The sequence below is a fragment of the Ruditapes philippinarum genome, unplaced genomic scaffold (assembly GCF_026571515.1).
Source record: "Ruditapes philippinarum isolate M1 unplaced genomic scaffold, ASM2657151v2 ctg5178_1_1_1_1, whole genome shotgun sequence".
Taxonomy (NCBI): Eukaryota; Metazoa; Mollusca; class Bivalvia; order Venerida; family Veneridae; genus Ruditapes; species Ruditapes philippinarum.
The window spans coordinates 7,974-30,627 of record NW_026857479.1 but is presented as its reverse complement, the minus strand read 5'-3'; the positions used below and the strand labels follow the sequence as shown (position 1 = coordinate 30,627).

Below are 22,654 nucleotides of genomic sequence, written 5' to 3'. Positions count from 1 at the left end.
TTTATTAGTTAAAAAGAAACAACTAAATTTTTTTGGAACGTACAATATTGATGAATCTTCATTTAAGCATACTACTTATCATATAAAACCATAAATATTTGAGTTACAGGATCTTGTAAATGGCTGCTATGAAGTGACTGGGTCCTATGGAAACTAAGCTTTCGCTTCTTTAGATTTAGAGAATTTTTTTTTTAAAGAAAGAAAGTTTTTACCATATATATAAAAGGAAAATCAATGTTCCCCGGGCAGGGCCAATTTTGACATGAGGGCTATAATTAAAAAAAAATTGTACAGGTCCCCTGTACAAGTCATAAGAGCATCAGGACATGACTGCAGTTTAAAATGCATTTACAGAAATTACACAATGTAATTATAGCAGGATAATTACAACTTACGGATAGCTTAGACTTTTCAGCAATTAATGTAGTCAAGATGTGTATTTCTGCATGCACAATGGTAAATTATAGTATTTACGACTGAAGCTACTTGCTTGTTGATACAATTAAAATATAAAGTTTGTAATATCATATGTGGGTGGTGGTGTTTGTAGTTGTCATTCCAGATCACGGCAGTAAGCCACATTTAATTCACAAGAGCACAGTTCAACCACGCATCGTTCCTGGGCAATCTGTCAAGCAACTTACAAGTACTAGTTTCCCTCACATTCGCAAGAAACTGAAACTTCTGTAGCTCTTTCGGATTTTTACATGAAGCTTTTACACATGTTATAAATTTTTAGTATATGTATATAATGAAAATAAATAAAAAAACCCGTGTCGGGCCAATTTTGACACAATGGCTATAATTGGAAGAAATTTTTGGAGTTTTAGTAGATAATGTTACATTCAAAATATCTTAGCTCTAGGCCTTACACTTTCAGAGGAGAAGATTTTTAAAGATTTCATTTCAAAAATCTACTTTAAGCCCTCCTGACTCCGATGTTCCATTGAGCAGAATCATTTGATCAATTCTTATAGAGCTTCATGCTAGGAACATCCCAGTAAATGTCATCTCATTTGGCTACGTGGTTTTTGAGAAGTATAAATCATTCACGACGGACGCACGGACACATTGACGCACAAACGCACTGGCGGACGATGGACAAATTGTGATCACAAAAGCTCACCTTGCGCACATTGTGCTCATGTGAGCTACAAATAGTTCACATTTATCGCTACTCTTGTCCGGTAACAAACATCTAACACACGGTAGGATTTAGTTGTACAACACTATATCAAGATATGATGTACTATTTTCAAAGCAATACAACACAAGAACCACATTAAAACTATAATGTAAGAATCATCAGATTTCCCTCCAAAAGCAATTCTTTCCTAATGTATCTCGTTCAAAATTTATTCGTTATCATTACCGTAATATATGCAAATGTTTTAATTTTGAAAACTGTCACCTGTCATCGTGAGAAGTCTTAAGAGATAGAACATGTCCTTTCCTGTATTAAGTATTTAGTTGTACGAATTCAAGAAATATAAGTAATCTCACATTGAGACTTTCTAAGTTTTTTAATTGTACTTCAAATTCAAATCGTCTGTTGAGGCCTTTACATTCCCTTAAACCATTACATTAACATTATTTAATTCATGTTTGATCTTTTTAAAGAAGTAAAAATGTATTTATTTCCTGGAGCATAGTGTTTTTTAAGCAATTTTACGACACAAAATTTCTCTTACTGGGCTTGGTACATTTTTTGTACAAATGAATGTAAGATTTACATCTATAGCTGAAAAATTATCTAAGAAATAAAAATCCAACTAAGCAACTTATCTATTATACACGAATGATTAAGATGAAAAATAAGTCACTAAGTTATAAGGTCAAACATAGTAAAATTAACATGATTTATGTTCGGACTTAGTCTTGAATAACAATAAGTCCTAAGTCTGCACCAAAATCAAAAACAATATATATTATAATATATAATACAATATATAATACACTTCATGAAGATTTTTTCTTTCTTTTGTAAGACTGACAAAAAACCTGAAAATTTGAAGTTGACCTTAAATCTTTTTTATATTTCTAACTAGTATATAATGGAAAATCTTGTATAGGTGATTGTTCACCAGTTAACATTTACAAACTTAAATTAATCAAGAAGGTACATTAAGTAAATGGTAATTTACGGCCATGTATATATTTTAAGTAAATACGGTTTTTGAAGTAAAAACTTCTAGAATGTAAAACGAAAATGTCGCGTGAAATTATTCAATTATCATCATTTTAGAAAAAGTCAAAAACGATAATATGAGTTTGCCTAGACAGAACAATTCAGATATTTTTTACATCAATTTTTTAATAATTATACGTGCACGTGTTCAAACGTTGATCTTTAATTTTAGTCATTTAATGAGGATGAAATATCTCACAAATAATATGATTGCTTATCAGGTCTTATCAAGTATCCTGTAAATGAGGAAGCCCGGTGACCAATGAATTCGTTTGGAGTACCGTAAATAAATACGAAATCATACTTGTCCAAATGAAAAGTTCCAGAATGTGTTAAAGGGGTCTGATAGTTAGATTTGTTGAAGAAATCAGAATCACGACATACTGTTAGAATAAAATCACAATTGATCCTTATAAATGCGGCAAAAATGTACAGTTCATCTCTACTGTTCGTTATTAGCGTTACAGAGAAATAATATAGCCCGGGGACTTTACATGTAAATTTCCCCGTTGATGGGTCGTATGCATGCCCGTAGTTGATATATGTTTCCGGGAACAAAAAGTTTGTACTTGAATTTGAGCTTGTATTTAGGCTGTATGCTGTAAATGCCACCTTAAATTCTGGAAGTAAAAAAAAAAAGACGCAACAAAAACCAAAAAAAAAAAAAAAAAAAAAAAAAAAAAAAAAAACAACAACAACAACAACAATGCTGTGTGCTACAAAACTATTACACAATAGATACATTTTAATCCAATATCTTTGTAAATTTAAAGAAGTTATTTACACAAAAGCGTTTAAAGTAATATTTCATTCAATTAATCATCAAAACAATTGATAATATAATGAAAACAAAGGAAGTGTTAAGGTATTTGCACTGGTATTTCCTTTTAAATCAATGATGCGTCAATGTTTTTATAATATGATGAGACACATCAAGTGAGTCATCAAATAGGGGAGCGGTGGCCTTGTGGTTAAGGTGTTTACCTCTCAACCCAGAGATCATGGGTTCGAGCCCTACTATTTGTGTGAATTTATCTAAATTGAGCGGGGAATTCGTTCGAAATTTTCACTTATGTGACAATGCTCATTTCTGTGTCATGTAGAGTGTATGTATTATATACATGCACACTGTTGTTTGTTACAAGTTCTTGTCTCGTCGGGACTTCCATCACAATATTTTCCTAATACAGATGGTCTCGGGTAAGTACCCAATAAAGATGGTCTCGGGTTAGAACATGTTCTTAGTCGACTTTGAATTCCACCTCCACATTCCTCACTACAGAGTCCCAAGTTTTCCCAAGTTGACCATCCACCATCTAAAAGGGAAAACACTGTAAAGAAGTTTTTATGTCATAAAGTTTTTTATTCATGCATATTATAAACGAAATATTAATAAGTAAAATGCATTTACCTGGTGGTTACTGGGACATATTTAAATGAAATAATTTGTTGACCTGTCAGTTTCTTTGAAGCAAGAATTTTAGAAAACACAATGCTAGAAATACCTTTGTTGCAGGTAAACGGCGAAGAAAATATGCATAAACAAAACAGTCACGTGAGCACGCTCCGTTGTTTTTTTATATGGATTACTCAGGAAACTTCACTGTCATATGACATCACATTAGCATGTAACAAGCGTGCCAAAATGGTTTCCTCTCGACAGTACAGTGCTTTATTAACGTCTGTACTACCGACACTTTTCACTTCAGCTTCTATTGTGCCAATTATGTTGCTTTTAGTTGTTGAAAGCCCGTCATATTCTGTCAACAAAATACCACATTATTATATCCGCATACAAGCTTCTTAACTCGGAAAACTATCCTATGTATGCTGCCAAAATATAATTAATACCGTTAAACAAGAGAACAGTGCTGGTCTATGTATCATTCACCTGACTTAAGAAGAATTTGTAATAGAAAAACCAACATCCCCCGTCTCGGGGAAGTTTTATATGAAGCATAAAATTGTGCTATTTCAAAATATTGAGGTATGGATCTCAGGACATTCAGTCCAAAATTATGATCAATGCTAGATCTGAAAATGCAACAATAAATTTATACGAGAAATAAAATGAAACACGGACTTTAAAAATGTATCATGTTAAGCTTTGACTTATAAGTGTGACTTTGACCTTGTATGAAGGGGTGCAGGTGTTGTGCATGACATATCATCTTGTTATTGTTACTATTTGTGCCAAGTATTTTCAAATCGCTTGAACATTGAAGAAGTTATAGATCGGACATAAAATTTACCCTATAACCGACTATGTTAATTCTTGACCCCTAAGCATGACCTTAGAAGTAGAGACCCATGCTTTGCGACTCACATATCGTCTTATTATTGTGATAATTTGTGCAAAGTATTTTTAAAATCCCTTGATCTATGAAAAAGTTATGGACTGGACACAAATTATACCCTAAAAAACACACTATGTAAATTTTTCATCTCTTAGTGTGACCTTGACCTTGAAGGTAGGGACACAGGTGCTACGCATATCATCTTATCATTGTGACATTTTGTATCAAGTATTTTCAAAATCCCTTGATCTATAAAAAAAGTTATGGACGGGACACAAAATATACCATATAACAGACTCTGTAAACCTTTGACTCCTAAGTGTGACTTTGACCTTGTATGTAGGGGTGCAGGTTTCATACTTGTCATATCGTTTAATTATTGTGACTATTTGTGCCAAGTTTTTTCAAAATTCCTTCACCTATGAAGATGTTCTAAATCGGACACAAAAAGTATTCTATAACGGACTATGTTAATTTTTGACCTGTTAAGTGTGACCTTGACCTTGGAGGTACGGATACAGGTGTTGAACATAACACATCGTCTTATTATAGAGACTATTTGTGCCAAGAATTTCCAAAATCCTTTGATCTATGAAAAAGTTGGACTGGACACAAAATATACCCTATAACAGACCATGTTAATCTTTGACCTCCAAGTGTGACCTTGACCTTAGAGGTCGGTGACCTGTTGTTGCATATGACACATTGACTCATTATTGTGAACAATTAAGGCAAGTATTTACAAAATCCCTTCAAAGATAAAAAGTTATGGACCGGACACGACATAAACCCCCAAACCGACAATATTGACCTTGAATGAGCAAGTGCGAGGTAGTTATTTCAAATTCCTTTCATAAATGATAAAGTTAGGGACAGGACACGAAAATTTAACGGACGGAAGAACAATCGGACGGAGCCTATTTCTATTTCTCCCTTTTTTCTTCGAAAAGTCGGGGGTCAAAAAAGCTGTAAAATTAATGATTATTTGATATTTTCAGAAAAGCAGTTATTTAGTCAAATACAAGTATTCATCTGAATAATATACAGGTAAAATGCGAGAGGTTGCTAATGAATGTTCATTGGTGCTATGGAAAATCAACGTTTGATACGGAAGTCAATGTTTGCTATGGAAGTTACATTTGTGGCTGAGAGAGATCAATGGCCTCTATGGAATTCAGTGTTTTATACATAAAAGTCAAAGGTCGCTATCGAAGTTACAAAACTGCACGTGTAAATATTTTTCCTAGCTTTTGCGATCTATAAATGCAGTGGACCGAAACCATTTGGTGAAACTTAGTAGAGCTTTATGCAAGATATTTTTTTCTGCTTAGTTTAATACAAATGGCGTTGTGGCTACATAAGAGATGCCATTTGAATGAAATGTGGAGAACAACGGACGGACGACATAAAGACAACCATACTCGAGCTAGGAAGTTAAATGCTCATGAATAAGTAAGCCCTCAAAATACTGTTTTTGTACTTCTCGAAAGTATTTGTCGTTTGGTGCCTGTTTGAGTTACCAAAATTATATTTAGCCGAACCCTCAAACAATAACCATTTGTAACGACTAAAGTGAAACAACTATTTTGTATGGAAGTGTGGAAACCAATTGAAAATAGGAGACACAAAACCAATTCATAATATTTATGTGTTACTGCATTTATAAAAATATTTATTTTAAATGAATCTATTGTGCATTTCATGCTTATTTCTTTTACGTGCCAATGTTTAAAGAGCTTTAATGCATTTATTAAAACATTGACCCGTCTGCAGAAGAAAACTAGTTTTTATTTTTGAGAGGCTCTATGTGCCTTTAAAGCATTTTTGCTAAACAATTTTCTTCGAATAATCTCAACTGAAATATCTGCCAATAATAAAATAATATATTGATTCATCACCTTCACTTGATGCCTTGTTATTTTTTCTGTCGAATGCCTCTTTGAAGCTTCTAACCACCTTAGACGGATATTTATTTTCAAAATCTCCTTCTGCATCATATCTTGTAGCTCCTAACAATCACAGTCAGTGTCACATTTCATTCCATTAACAATAATTGTAACCATAATAATGACAAGTTTTATTTTATCCATTCTTGAATGTTTTCATTCAACAATAAATTCAGTCTTATTACCCCTGCTTCAAATCATATACTGAGCATCTCAAATAGAATACTGCAAATTTATTTTAAATGTCCAAACAGATGTCTGCTTTCAGCGAATTTTACCTTCGCCTACTTTTATAATAGTTTGCAAAAAGAGGTGGAAGAACTTTTAACATGTTTTTTATCATCAACATAAGATTATTTTCTTCTTAGAAAATAACAAATATTTTCTATTCCACATAATACGTAGCATCTTAGAAAGTGCTAAACGAATGCAACATATTTACCTTGACCGAATTCTATTACACTCTTACATTTTAAAACCGAGACAACAGTTGATGTCGACGATAAAGTCGAATTAACCATACAGCCTCAACTTAAAAGGTTTCTTAAATACATTTCCTCAATTACTTCGAATTTAACATTATCAAAGAAGGAACAAATTTAAACTAGTGGAGAAATTCTTTTAAACCTTAAAGAGAGAATAATAATTGATATAAATATGATAAAAAGGGGGTCCTTCAAAAGTGAATTTTCTACTATTTAGGTCATTTCAAGAGCAAAGAGGTGATGTGTAATTTGAAGACTTCTGCAAGAACCGCATCATTTAAATTCAAATTCGTTTTGTAGTCTTTTTCCTGTGATTGTTTTAAATTTGTTGAAATAATTTGTTTTAACAGTATGATTGAGTTTCTTCCAAGTATGTTTTTTCACTTGAGAATTACAAAATATCTTGAGAATGTATAGAGGTTCGCTACTTCTTTGCTTAAGTTTTACGTCGCACCAACACGCTACAATTTTAAGCAATGATTCAGAATGATATCGGGGGATATGGATAAAGCTTTTTTGTTTCAAATATTTGTAGTATGTTTTGTTCAAATAATATAATTCACATAGAAAAGAAAATAGATATAACAGTTAATGTATATGATGGTCAAAAGTGCAACCGGTCACCTGACAAAAAGGTCAGTCCCCAAAAATCCAGGAAAGCATCCTCGTATGAACTTTTGTTGCGAATATTTGTAATCATCTTATATCGTCTATACACGAGGGATTAAGAATAACTTCAACAACCTCTTTGGTATGATAAATTGATGATTAGGTTAAATAAATTGAGAAAAACAGCCACTTTGGTTTCATACAATGACGGCATGGTTTTATATATTGAAAATGTGGATTAATATAATGGCTTCTGGTTAAATAAAAATGACTTCGATTCTTCTATAGTCAAAGTGAACTTATATATAATAGTAACTCACATGGTTAAATTGATTGAAAAAGAACAGCATAAGACAGACACGGCTTTCCATAATCAAGCATTTGAATTTTATTTTAATTTAATTTAATGATTTAAAACTTGACGAAATAGTTTAATGGTCAGGATGACATCACCATGTAAACAGAAAGGGGAATCAAAGAAAAAAAAATTTTATTAGATTTTAATCAATCAAAGTTTTAATGAACAATTTTTTTATTAAAACTGAAAACATAGATCTACTTATAATTCAACATGTTAAAATGTGTAATATAATAGAAAATGTTACAATGTAGCCAAACATCATCATCATCAGAATATTTTTTTTTTTAAATTTGTTTACACAGAATAATACGCTGAATTAACTAGAGAATATCTAAGGTCAAGTTTGTATTGAATTATTGTTGGTAGGGTCTTTGAAATGGTTAAGGAATACCTCGAGCATTTTTATACATGTTTATTTGTTTATTTAGATCTTATCCATCTATGTACCAACAGTTTATACAAACAATGTCATAAAACATGTACACAGCCATTTTATATCAGAATAACAAGAGACAAGCGGACCGTTAACACAAGAAACTAACATCAGGTACATTATGTGGTTAAAAAAGAAACATAATAAGACATATATATGCGATGTATCCTTAGTAGAAACAACAAATTGTAAAGCCTAAGCTATTTACATGATATTCTCACATAAAAAATTACTCATTTCTCACAGGATTCTGATCAACATCGGAAATTGATTGGTATTTCAAATTGATAAAATGAGAAGATTTGATTTAAAAAAAAAAATAGACTGTGATAGAACATCAAAATTAAATAAATGTCATTTGAAATTATTCGACCATTATCATTTAAAAACATGTAAGCCAACAACAATAATATAAATTGGTGTGGACAGAACGGTTTAGTTGAATTTAACTTAAATGTTATGTAATAAACTTGATTACTATATGTACACGTGTTTGAACATAAATCTTTACATTAAATCATTTAATGATGATGGATTATCTTGCATAGTATATTATGACAACTAATCGGGTGCTATCAAGTATCCTGTGAATACAGAATAATGGTTACTATAAAAATTACTAGGATTCTCGCGAATATAAACAATATCATTTTTATCTAAGTGAAATGTTCCAGACATTGTTAACGGTGTCGCTTCAGATTCAAGTTTTTCGTCATCATATGGGTCCCAGTAAATACACAATTTATCACTATAATTGATCTTTAAATATGCTCCAATAAAATCCACTTTAGCAAAATAGTTCTTTGTTAGCGTAACGGAAAAATAATATAATCCAGGGACTTTACAAGTAAATATCCCTGTTGATTTGTTGTATGCATTGCCGTAGTTAATGTATACTGATCTGAACACAAATAAAGGTCGAGAGCTTCTATCTAAGTTGTATGCTGTAAATGCCACGTTTAGTTCTGAAAATAGATTAAATACAGTTTGGTACAAGATATGAAGTAAAAGATATAGTTATACATGTAAAATACTTGAATAAATATTTTGTGTTAAATTCGTTTCCTGTAATGAGATATTGAATGATACCATACCCAAGACTGTTTTGCGACTCTGTAAAGGACGGCATGTCAAAGTTTGCATATTATATGCAAATTAGCCTACTATTGCGTGTGCAGCCCCCTTTTTAACCAATACGCACGTTTATTTTCCCTGTAATTGTATTTAACAAGACTAAGTGTGGAATATTAAATTCGTATAATAGTGCGCTCCATACTATTTTATTCAATTTTTCAATTATTAAAACACGGAATCTCCACAATTTCTACCATCTCTTCTCTAAATTCTAAACGTTATTAAATAGAGCGACGGAATTGAAAACATTTGATATAATAAAAAAGACAAAAAATAAAAGACATATTTACAGATAAGTGCTACCTATTTGTAATTATTTGTAGGGTTCAATGCAGACAACACACTAATGTTTAAACACACTTATTTTAACTCGTTTGAGGTGAATAAGAAAGTTGGTAATGTGTTAGAAATACGAATTTCTAACACACGCGCTAAAATACACACGAATTCCCCACACATGTCAAACAAAACGCACAAATTCCCAACACACGTGATACATATACTTATAAAACAAAAAAACAAGTGTAAGAAATATTAGCTACACAATTATGAGACAAGTGTTATCATCGTAAAATTGTTATTTCAGTTGCATTAAAGGTTCATTATGACTCAGAAATGCCATTATTTTTTTCTCATTTTTATCTTGTTACAGAATACTGTTTTTACATATTTCGCTTTATTTAGATCTTATCTATCTATGTACCAACAGTTTATACAAACAATGTCATAAAACATGTACACAGCCATATAAAGTCAAAATATGGTGAGAATACTACCTTGTTAACATTTTGCTTATTTTGCGAAAAAATATTTCACATCCAGCGCTTCTTTCCTCAGCTGTTAAACATCTTACATTCTCTACATGTATTATTAAAAAAATATTAAACACATGTTGAACATTTATTAAGAATTTCTATATATATGAGTAGAAAGAAGCACTTATGTTAAAACGCGTCACGTTTCGAACTAGCAGCGACTTGAAAATTGGTATGTTAAACCTTGACCATATTTCAGATTGGATTTTGTTGGTTTTATTACAATTGTATCAGCAATTTTTGTAAATATGACGTCAAAGTTGACAACCAAAGGCCGTTTTAGAACTCGACGTCATTGCATATCCTTTGCAACTGTTACGGATATCATAATGACATCGGCAGACAAAATATCTTAAAACCTACAGTATGGAAAATAATTTTTACTTCATGCCGATATAAAGTGTATCGTTTTACGCCGGAAAATGTTTGAACAATGGAAAGATAATTGGCAATTTTGTGTAAAATTTAACGTTTAATTACCTATAATTTTCGACTTTGAAGCGGCTTAATAAATAATTCCTGAAATACATTTTTGATTTTTTTCTTTAAACGTTCTTTAAAACGTATATTCAGTTTAAATGACTAAAATATGGGGGGTATGGAGTAAAATCAACGGAATCTAATCTGACATTTGATCAACCTTTTGCATGCAGAGAAGTGCAGAGTTTTAGTTCTTGTGCAGTGTACTTCCTCACAATTAGCTCTACAAACCTATGAAGTTTCAAGTCAATAGCTTTTAAAGTGTAAGAGAATTGGCTCGAATAAAAATTAAATATTATTAAAAATAAAGGGTAATTTCTCAAACAAGAGCTGCCACAGGTGACAACGAAGCTCGACTATTTAAATACTGGACGCAGTAAAGCATACAAACGTATGAAAAAAAATCAATTATGATATAAATATATTTCTGTATCAGTATCAAGAAAGCACTCAAAGTTTTTTATATTTTTGCGCAACATAATGTGCATAAGATCTTGTCAATAAATGTTAAACGGCTCTTTCTATGCTTTAATGGAAAACCCAAGTAAATCCCTTCCAAAACAAAAATAATAAGAGAAAAATGAATTTGAAGCTGTTAAAGTAAAATTGTTAGTTCAAAGAGGCCGACAAAAGTAACTCCTATTTGTTGAAATTTGACATAAGTTGGGAATGAAGATTGATTTACCGAACACCGATATAAACAAAATAATACTATTCAGTTAAAATGTTCCAAAAATAATTCCTGAAAAATAAGGTGAATCATTTTTCTTAAAATGTTTTTTTTTTTTTTTTTTTTTATTATTTTTCATACCTTAGGGACAGAAGGGTATGAAATAAAACAGCCAAATACGAAACTCGGCGAAAAATGTTTGTATTTGTACACGTATTTCCTTTCGAATCAATGCTTAAATAATCACAAGAAATGAACTGTAGAACTACTTAGGATTTTTCAAAATTTTTGCTACTGATTTTGATAGCAATATCAGTTGTGGTTGATGTTGTTAAGAAAGGGCTTTTCAATTACAACAGGAAATAAATATGTTTAACTTTTTTAAGAAAGGGCCAACATAAAAATTCATATGTTCAAATAATGGTTTAAGAGAAATGTTTAATGCTTGTTACCTAAAAAAGAAGCGATAAATTAGAAATAATATATAATGAAAGAAGTAAAATGTAATCAAAGTAGTATTTTGATTTCCAAACAAAATACTAATTCACTATCACTGTATAACTGTACTTATTGTCAGAGAGCAACAGATAAAAAGGTGGTTCAGGTAATTGGCCAATGAATAACTTTCAGGTATTGTAAAAGAAACATCAAAATTTTAAAAAAAGCTTCTGAGAAATAAAGATAAAAGCATTTCTGAGGATTGATGGGCTTTAAACTATCCTACACTTCATAAAAACACATTCATGTGTAGTTTCTGTTCAAATTAATCAATAAATCTGAGCTAGTTTTTCAAGCATAAAATCTGGGGGAATATTTACACCGGAAAACATGAATTAATCATTTCGACTTCATGATATCATGATTTTTAGATTTCAACAATTTCATTTTAACTTCTAACGTTTTTATCAATTCGAGCTACATAAATTCACCATACCAAATTCATTCAATCATGACAAATTAAACGATACTGTGATTTAAGAAGGTGAATCAGTAAAATTAAAAATGGGAATTCGTAAAATTGATTTTCTGAAGTTAAAATCACATTTGTGTTACTATTAGTTCGAGAAGTTGATTGATGTTGAAATCAGTGAATTCCTAAAGATTATATCGTGAATTCATAAATTTAATATAAAGAAGTCGCGAATTCACAAAGTTCCAATCGTCAATTCGTTAAGTTGTATGATGAAGTTAAATATCTATTCCGTCTTTCGAAGTATGTTGATGTAAATCACTGAGAAAGATTTAAAACAAATCATAAAAAATAAATTGAATCATTAACATATATAACGAATTTGAATAAATTAAAAGGCTGATACATTGAGGTTAAACTGTCGCAAACCCCTGGCATAAAACTGATTTCTAAACAAACAAAAAGACAAACTATAATAACCCTTATGTCATCGGACAGTTGCCACAACATTTAAAAATGTTGATCGATTGTTATTTATTAGAAACATTAAAACTAGATGAAATTTTAACTTTGAAATTTCAATTATTTCCTAAGCAATATAGGCGAAGGTCAAGGCGAAAACTTTTCTACTTTTTTAATGTTTAAATTGCCTTTTGAGCTGAGATATTTCTACGAAAACACCATCATTATTGGCCATCAAAGTAGCCTTATTTGAGCCTAACTTTTTTACAAACGCTTTCCTACTATTTAGACATGCATAGAAATCGTTTCTTCTTTAATGGAGATAAGGACACAAATAAGACAAAAAATAAAGACATGAATTCATGTCGGATGTTTTGTGAGAATTAATCAGAAGTGTGTGAGAGATTCGGCTGAAATTTGCTCATAGTGATAAATTTGTACATGTGTAAACAATTTCATTTCAGTGGAACAATTTAATCATATACCTGCACACTGGCGTTTGTTACAAAGTCTTGTCTCGTCTGGACTTCCGTCACAATATTTTCCTAATAAAGATGGTCTTGGGTTAGAACATGTTCTTAGTCGACTTTGAATTCCACCTCCACAACTGGCACTACATGAACCCCAGTTTTCCCAACTTGACCATTCACCATCTAAAAAGGGAAAACACTTTATAGTATTTTAAAAACAGTTGGCATATCATAATTATAAACTTATAAGTGTATATTCTAAACAAATTTGTAGCAAGACTTATGCCTTTTAGGGACATCAAGTTGCATTGCAAGTTTTAGATTCGTTTTTACAAGTTATAGATCTAATCACATAATATTAGCTATACTTAAAAGAAGTATAATAAAAAATAATGAAAACGTCGTTTTTCATCTATTGCTGTATAATAATAATCTGATAAAATTGGTTTTCTCTATCTTGCTCAAACCATTGTTTCGTTTTAAATACTAATAAGTCATGATTTCTCGAGAATTTTTTTAAAAACAAATGTTGACATGCTGTTGTGCGCCGTTGTTTCCGTTTTTACAGCAAGACCCTGGGTATCAGATACATAGCTTACTGCATTGACAAAAGTCAGTTTTATTAACAAATCAGCTGTAGTATAATCATCAAGTATAACTTGCATGCGGTCATACATAGATCATCTGTGTAATGTACATATGATTATTTTTATGGGGGTTGGGGATGAGTTTTATGTCGTACCAACAAAATAGACGTCACATGGCGTTTATCCAGCTTCACTGTTGAAAGAGCCCCCGGACTCTCCTCCGTGAATTTTTAACCACGCACGAACGGGCATCTGAGTAAAACCACTAACATTTAGGTTTGAAATAAAGACCTTAACCATGGATAGATATGCAAAAGATCGTTCACTTTTTATCCTGTCATGTTTATTAAGACGATGAAGGATAATTCGTATTGGAAAATATGGTGTTTTGCGCAGTTTATCATTATACAATGAATAATTTTCTGATAAACTCGCTTTGGGGGTAAAGGGGAAACCGCACAAGGTACTACAAATTCGCCATGTTTTATGAAAACGATTATTTCTGAATATAAATAAAATGCACCGAATTATATGTAAAATAACACTTGCTAAAAAAATCATCTAATTTGAAAAACTGCAATTACTTACACGCGAATATACTATATTTGTATATACTTTTTTAAACTGTTATTGATTTTTTAGCCGCAACATAATAATGAGATAAAGTATGTTTACCAATGTCATATCCACTTAAATGTGTTGCGTATATTATAAAACCATGATATTTATTCAATCTGTGACAAAAAACAATTCAACATTACCAATAGATCCGCAGGTTTCTTTAGGGAGATTATTTAAAAAACAAGACTAAAGTACAGTACATTTGGTTAACATTATATTAACTTTGTAAAAATATAAACCAATTGCTCTATCACTTACAATGTTATTTTGTTCCACAACACAAAAATCAATATATAGATTTAGGGAAATGTTCGAAACATCAAAGTATTTATTTTATATCTAATTTAATATGTCACTCTAAGTAGACTAGTTTGGAGCGAGTTACCCATTTTGTTTTGTTTGATAGGTCTGGAAACAGCGAATAAAATTACCTTTTTTATTTGCGTCAGACAATTCTTCCGTTAGATCATGTAAAGACTCGGTTATGATGTTAATTTCTTCATTAATTGTTTTGTTGATGTTCATCGTAACTTCCTTCATCGCCTCAATAGACTTGTCACATCTTTTAACAAACGTTTTATTATATTTTTTCATTAGGCTTTCTGTTTCACTCCTTATTTCACTAACAGAATTGTTAATGTTTTCCAATGCATTTTTTAATACAGTTTCAAACTTTTTCCGGTTTCGCTTTTCTGAGGCTAATGTTTTCTTCACAATCGTCCCTAACAAATATTTTTCGGCATCACTTTTCTTTAAACCTTGGACTTGGAGAGAAAGTGTAGTCAGGTTTGTTTCAATTTGGTCTAAAAGTTTGTCGGCATCACTTTTCTTAAAATCTTGAACTTGGAGAGAAAGTGTCGTCAGGTTTGTTTCAATTTGGTCTAAAAATCCAGATTTTTCAGTTGCTTGAGCAACGTCTGTACTATTCGCATCGTTTATTTTCAAGAGTGATGCAATACTTGTTACTTTAGCTTCTAACGAATCAATTCTAACTGAATCTTTATTGTCTCTATCTTGATCACCAGGTGTCGATTGGCTGCCAGGTTCTGTCAAACGAAATAACATATGTTTTATATGTATAAAGAATGACCGGCTTTTTTCTTTTGTATTCGTGGCATGCTAATGTTTAAGCCCAGGACTATGTTATTTGAATAACCTTTGTAGATAATGTTTTCGCTAAATATTAAGCTCAAGGCAACGCGATTCCGGAGAAGATGTTTTGAAAATTGCACCGTGTAAATCTGTATCAAGCTACATAAGAACACATTTTGGAAAGCTTTATTTCCAAATTGTGAAAATTGGCCTAGATGATTCAGACGGGCTTTTTAAGGAATTATGAATGACAGGCTATCACTGCATGTAAGCTAAAATGTTAAAAACGCAGTTTTTTTCTCGAAAAAATTGTTCTCCTGTTAAGTGATGTACGTATTAAAAAGGTTTAACTTCATTTTTGCCATCCAATGCTATTTCTTCCACATGACAATGTTTGAACATTCGTTAAATCTATTATCTACATATTATGAAGCACAATTTGGTCCTTCTATAGAAGAATACTTGTACATGTACTCATTTCTGAGACTTAATTAAGTTGCCTTTAAGACATTGTACTAAAAATTTCTTTTTAGACCATTCCTTATTACATTGTTTTGCTTTCCAAGTGCAAAAGATTAATTTTGAATTAGAAATATTTAATCATTATAAAACAAGAACGTGTTTGTTAAACACAAAAATGACCCCGGTCCTGGGGCCCGTCTTATCAACGGTCGTACGACCGTTTTTATCGTACGATTGTTGTACGTCGATCGTACGATTTTGACGTTGTCTTATCAAACGTCGCAGAATTTTATAATCGTACGATTATCGTAAGATCGTGCATTTTTTTCTACGATCGCTGAGAAGCAGTCGTAGATCAAACAAATGTCTGTCGTGCTTCCTGCAAAAGCTACAAGGTCGTAGAAAAAGTAGGCCTTTCAGGCATCAAGTGCAACTATTGGATTCCCCAAGTGGTCATTTAGTTGTGGCCGACTATCAGCTTGGCTAATTTTCATTAAAAACAACCTATGACCTTTAGATCTTGATTAAGTTTCAACAACTTAATTGCATATTATACTTTAATTAACAAATTTTGGAACAAATTTTGAACAAACGATTCATAAAATAAAAATGTTGCTTACAATAATTCTCAACATGAGAGAAAATAATATCAATTATAAAATTAATAAAAATAAATAAAAAATATAAAATTATAAAATTCCTGTGTTACGAAAAAAAAGAAGATATTTTTCGAGGGGATGGGGCTGTCAGTGGGGGGATAATGGAACGGTTCGAGTGAGAACTGTCAGACGGAGGAACTGGTTAGGATGAGAATAGTATGTTATTCATCCGATACATCTGTTTTTCTTTTTCTTTCTGAAAGATGAGCAGTTTGTTCTGAAATGTGCAACAGTAAATTCATGTAAAAATAGAAATTAGAAAGTGGTAAATGATGATTTTTCTTTATATTGCTTTAATCTAGCCCCAATAAACACATTTATATACAATTTAAGACTGTTATTAATTTTCTTAAGTACTTAACAACAAATAATGTAAAAAAATCAAATATACTACATGTACAAGTTGGCTTGTAATACATATCTGCAAAATTCATTTTCACTATATATCTATATTGTCTGCGTTGCTCGCAGGTACTTTATACGCTATATCGTGTGCAATTTATTCCAGGTTTATAAGCAGTATAGAACAGATAGTAAAATGCAGACAATATAGAGTATATAGTAATTGCAAGAAACGCAGACAATATAGATATTATATATATATATATAGTGATTTGATATTGTATACATATTGTTTTCTATTGATAATTATATTATATTTTTACATCACATTGTTGTTTTTTTTAAATAATTACAATCGCTTTATAACATTGTTTATTTAACTACATGTATTTAATGATTATTCTGTAGATGGACTATGTATAAAAATCAAATCAAAATATGTTCTGTTTTCTAAATTTGTTTTGAAATTTACTTTATTGTCCCCATTTAAATTCTGCTTATTAAAGTTAAAAAAAAAGTTAATTGTATGTCAAAAAAAATTTAATATCACTATTTATTATTCTTAATTTATATCATCTTAATAATAAAATCACAAACAATAGTTTTAATCTCTAAAATTCTAATCTATTATCAAATATTAATACAAATGTACCTACAAATCTCTAATTTCTTAATTTTTTTTATCTTAAACATACAGATATAAACAGCTTTTAAGTATCTTACTTACACTTTCTTATTCTATATTGTCTGCGTTTTGTGAAAACAATCTATAACTATATAACTGCGTTTTACTATACATGTATATCCTATATTGTCTGCATAAGCGTCTGCGTTTTAGACCGACCCGTGATACTGCGCAGGCGTAAGAATCTTACGTCTATGCAAATAGTTGATTTAAGATTAAACGTACGACCGCGTTGATAAGACAGTCTTACAATCGAGCGTACGACAATCGTAGATCAAAATCGTACGATAAGATTTCAAAAATCGTACGATCGTTGATAAGACGGGCCCCAGGTACGTACAGATAGCAACGGAAGGAAATTTGCTTAAAAAAGTAAAACACGGTTATAAAACTTGGCAGAGTTATAACCTTATGTTATTGTAAAATTGTGTAATGAAGGTGAAAAATAATTCAGGTTACTAATTAAAGTTAATGAAATATAATCAAATGCAAGACATAAACATTCAACCAAGTGACCCCAAACTCCACCCAAAATTAAAGGACCACCTTGGGTTTGTTCTTTCAAAAATGAAATACCTTTAAAAATGGCTGTATAAAAATGGTAACAAATTATTGTAAGCACAGGTGCCCTTGACATTGTTAAGCCCAACAATTAACCATCCAAGCTATGTTCCTTTAAAATATGAACAATATATTTTATAACATCATTCAATGCATGATAATGTCACAGTCTGGACACGAATGCGTACCTTCAACCTCTAAGTGAGACGTTGACTTTTTAGGTATTGATGTCAAGGAGAAGATGCGGTTAACCTTTTTCCCTATGTCTAGATCTGGCAGGACACTGGTACAATTTCATCAATACCTACCCGATAGACAAGGAGAAGATGCGGTTAACCTATTTTTCTATGTCTAGATCTGGCAGGACACTGGTACAATCTTAGCACGTTCAAAAAGGACTGCCCAAAGATCATGTCTATAAAGTTTTATAAACATTTAAAGGGCTATTAAGGAATAATTTTCTTTTTTTTTAAATTTTAGCTCTGGGGCCATTTTGTTCAGCATATTGAAGAATTTGAGAATTAATTTAGAAAACTATCCAAAGATCATTCCTGTAGAGTTTCATCAAGGAGTAGATATCATTTAAAGGTTTTTCTATTTTTAACTCAACCGGTCATTTTATTCATTAGTCTAGAACAATTTTAGCAATTTCTAGTAAAGACTGCCCGATGCTCATTTCCTTAGAGTTTCAACAAAATCTATTGAGCAATTGAGGATATGCTATCATTTACCACTAAATAAATCCTAAGCGAGGTCTATTCATAAGCATGCTGTATATCAAGATTGATAAGAATTTATCAAGTTGGATTATAATATCTCATTGACAACTCTAGTTATTGACCGGAAACCGTTTTAGTATTTTTATTCAGAGTGACATAGGCCCAAGGGAACAATCGACCGACAGCAAGCAACCTCGTTAGCGGAGTTAGGGGGCTTTGACGAAATCTTGCATTTTCCAGAACCATCAATAAATCGGAAAAATGGATGGCAAAGTTATATAACTTGGTAAGATCATGTACTTTGTAATAATAAGTGTGTAAATTCTGACGACACTACAACAGATAAAATTAGATACAGAATAATAAGTTACCACCAACTTGCAAGTTGAGTTTATTCATATCCGTTTTCTGTGTTAAAAAGGGCAATACCTTGGTAAAAATGAAACTTGCCAGTATTATGTACTTTGTATTTATAAGTAAGTTAGTAAATTATGAAGCCATAATTACAGGTAGAACTTAAGATATATCCAATTGTCCGTTTGAGGTTAGCTTCGCACGAACAGACTGGCAGACTGACAGATGTTTCAATCACCTTATATTTACAGGGACATAAAAAGACACGAATCATTAAAGACTATATTTTTATGTTACAATAATGAAAGCAATAATAAATTACCTTGACTTGATGCCTTGTTGCTTGTTCCTGTCAAATGCCTCTTTAAACTTTCTATTCTCCTTAGCCGAGAATTCATTTTAGAAATCTCGAACTTATTTTGAAACATCTCTTTCTGGATAAATTCTTGTAGCTCCATTTGTAGCTCCATGATAGTTTTACAATCACAGTCGGTGTCACATTTCATCCCATAAACAATTATTGAAACCATGATAATGAGAAGTTTAATTTTATCCATTTTTTGAATGCTTTCTTTCACAGATATTACGTCTTATTTCATTTGCTGCAAATAATATACTACGTAGCCAAGAAAGAAAACCCCAGCTGTGTAAATGAGTTCCAGACAAATGCCTGCATCCAGAACGAATTTTACCTTCACCGACTTTTATATTAGCGTGCAAATATCCGTGGAAGAACGTTTACATCAAAAGCACTATTTTCTTCTTTGAAAATAACTTTTTTTCCTAAATGCTGCACTTTCTTCTGAGAAAGAGCCAAACGTGTGCGATAAGATAATACAAAATAAAGGAATAAATAAAGCAGATAAAAAACAAGATAAGGCTAGGTTTCTTGAATGCAGATACCTTTAAAATGCAGAACAAGATCAGATTAATTATGCCTAAAAAATGTGATTTGAGGTCTTCCCAGAAAAAAAACTTTTTTTGATGCAAATTCAAGGTCACATTCAATTTCCCTTTACACTCGCTTATCATAACAAATAATAACAAAATGTCTAACACAAGTCAGAACAGATGTATGCATGTATTATATTTTTCATAACTGCAGAAAATCTTGTGAAGGGGAAAGCCAAGCTTTCTTGCTGTAAGTTTACTCATAATATTTATGTATCATAGTAAATTTAATAGATCTATATATCGTTTCAACTTGAAATAGACCTTGCCTTTAGATATTGCCAACATTTTAAAGAGAACCACATGCAAACTTTTAATTTCTTCGTTTTGAAGTTTTCATTCATTATTATGTAAATGTGCTCAAAATTAATACACTAGGCAGTCACAGGAACAAAACTTTTCTCCTTATAAGAATAAAATGGTGTTTTTCAAAGCTGACCCACCTGGGTTAGGTTAAAGCGTATAGATTTAAAGTGCATGTCAAATGAATGACTTAGACTTGTTTTCAATCATACAATATCCGCAATATCTGTCATTGTAACTTCCAGGTTGTTTTTTTCATGTCACATGACTTGTTTTGAAACAATTTGGTGATTGTGTCAGCATCTAAATTTCATTAAAAAATATTTACGCTTCAAATCCAAAATATATAGAATTTATACAGAAATTCATGCTTGAACTTTAAAATGTCATTTTCAGCATGATTTGAGTACATATTTCATTTTAATATTTTTGTCATTAGTTTGCCCGAGAATCCCTTAAAATTACGCCCTATTTCATTATTGTCATGATTATTGCATTAACTACAATAATATTTAATATAATCCGATAGAAATAAACGACATATATTATCTACTTTAATTTTTTCGATATACATGAATTTACCTCGATATAAATGCATATTAACGGAAATCGCGCTAATCTACTTTTATCAGAGTAACTTTCTGCTAATCGTCTAAATGATACTTTTGAATATATAAAGAAATGGAGGCCATTGAAAAAAAAACGGTATGAAATTTGAACATCAACATTTACCTTGTATAATTTTGTCACAAATATCCTATCTTTAAGTTAAAGCCTTTGAAGAATCCGGAATAACTATTGAAATTATTTATTTAGTACGCCTGGCGAAATAAATATTTATACAACAGTGTCAGGATTACGCTTAAAAACCCAGATAGTGTACCAGCTAAGAACTATCACTAATAATTAAGTTGCATTTATATGTCCAAAATAAGGTTTATGTCAATGACCTATTTTTTTTCTAAATGTTGGAATGCATTGAGATTAGCTTGAAACATAATTTTAACAATCAATGTAATGTACATCTCTATGACAATATATATTAGAACACTCAAATAGTTAATATTTTAAATAGAAAAAAAATATTGCTGATGCACCACGAATAAGCATATAATTTACCATCACGCTGATAAGAATATTGTATTTATATCACATGTTTTAATTTAACATTTAAAATATAGCATAATCTGGCAAAAAATCCTGAGAAAATCAAAACAAGCAGTGTATGTAGTGTAATAGAATTTTGTAACCAAAAAAAGTATGAGCAGAAGTAGGTCAACAATTACTTGAAGTTTATCAAAATGCACCCGACACGGGATATTAAATTGAAATAGGTCTTTTCTACACAGACATGTCATTTCTCAACACTAACCATAAACGCAAAGTCAAAGTTGTACCTGACACATTTACGACGATTTATGCATGTCTGTCAATTTAATGGGCAGATTTGCGGGATATAAAATATTGCATAACATATCCTCTAAGATGAATTTATTAAAGTCTCACTCTACATGAAAACAGATGCATTTACATAGTGGCAATCATGCAAATAAACTAAAAGAAGAATGAGGGAACAAATAGTTTACATTTTTTTAACACTTTGTACAGCCCACAAAAAGCCCATTAAGATTCAACGAATAGGGAACAATACATACCGTACACATTGTATACACATTTAACTTTCAATCCATTGAACTAATAGAAAATTTACCTTTTTAATATCATATTATATATTTAAATGCTGAACTGTTATAACGTAAATTTTGGAATTTTTTTTGTTACTAACATTTCGCGAAGTGTACGATGATTCTTATGAAATATTCGAAAGCATCCGTAAAAATTATCTGTAAAAGTCACCGGCTATACTCGACATTATAATTATTATTTTTCAAACTCGTGAAATGTTCGATTTCCGGTTACGTCACTTTTTATGACTGTTTATATGAGTAAATTATACAATATTGTTGACTGTTTAAAGATCGTATAAAGCTTCTTTATCAACAAAAATGACAACAAAATCTCATAGCATGATATTTTGTAATATTCAGTATTTAATTT

The 22,654-nt window shown here is 31.0% G+C and overlaps 1 protein-coding gene across 1 annotated transcript; it reads right to left on the bottom strand.

Moving 5' to 3' along the window:
- Window positions 1-8,393: 8,393 nt before the first annotated feature.
- Window positions 8,394-20,448, bottom strand: LOC132749869 (uncharacterized). The gene is made up of 4 exons (XM_060739780.1): window positions 19,665-20,448; window positions 14,900-15,514; window positions 13,276-13,443; window positions 8,394-9,284 (listed from the first exon to the last, which is right to left on the bottom strand). Exons 1-4 carry the CDS (start codon window positions 19,897-19,899, stop codon window positions 8,881-8,883), a joined length of 1,422 nt encoding a protein of 473 aa, XP_060595763.1. The 5' UTR covers window positions 19,900-20,448; the 3' UTR covers window positions 8,394-8,880.
- Window positions 20,449-22,654: the final 2,206 nt, after the last annotated feature.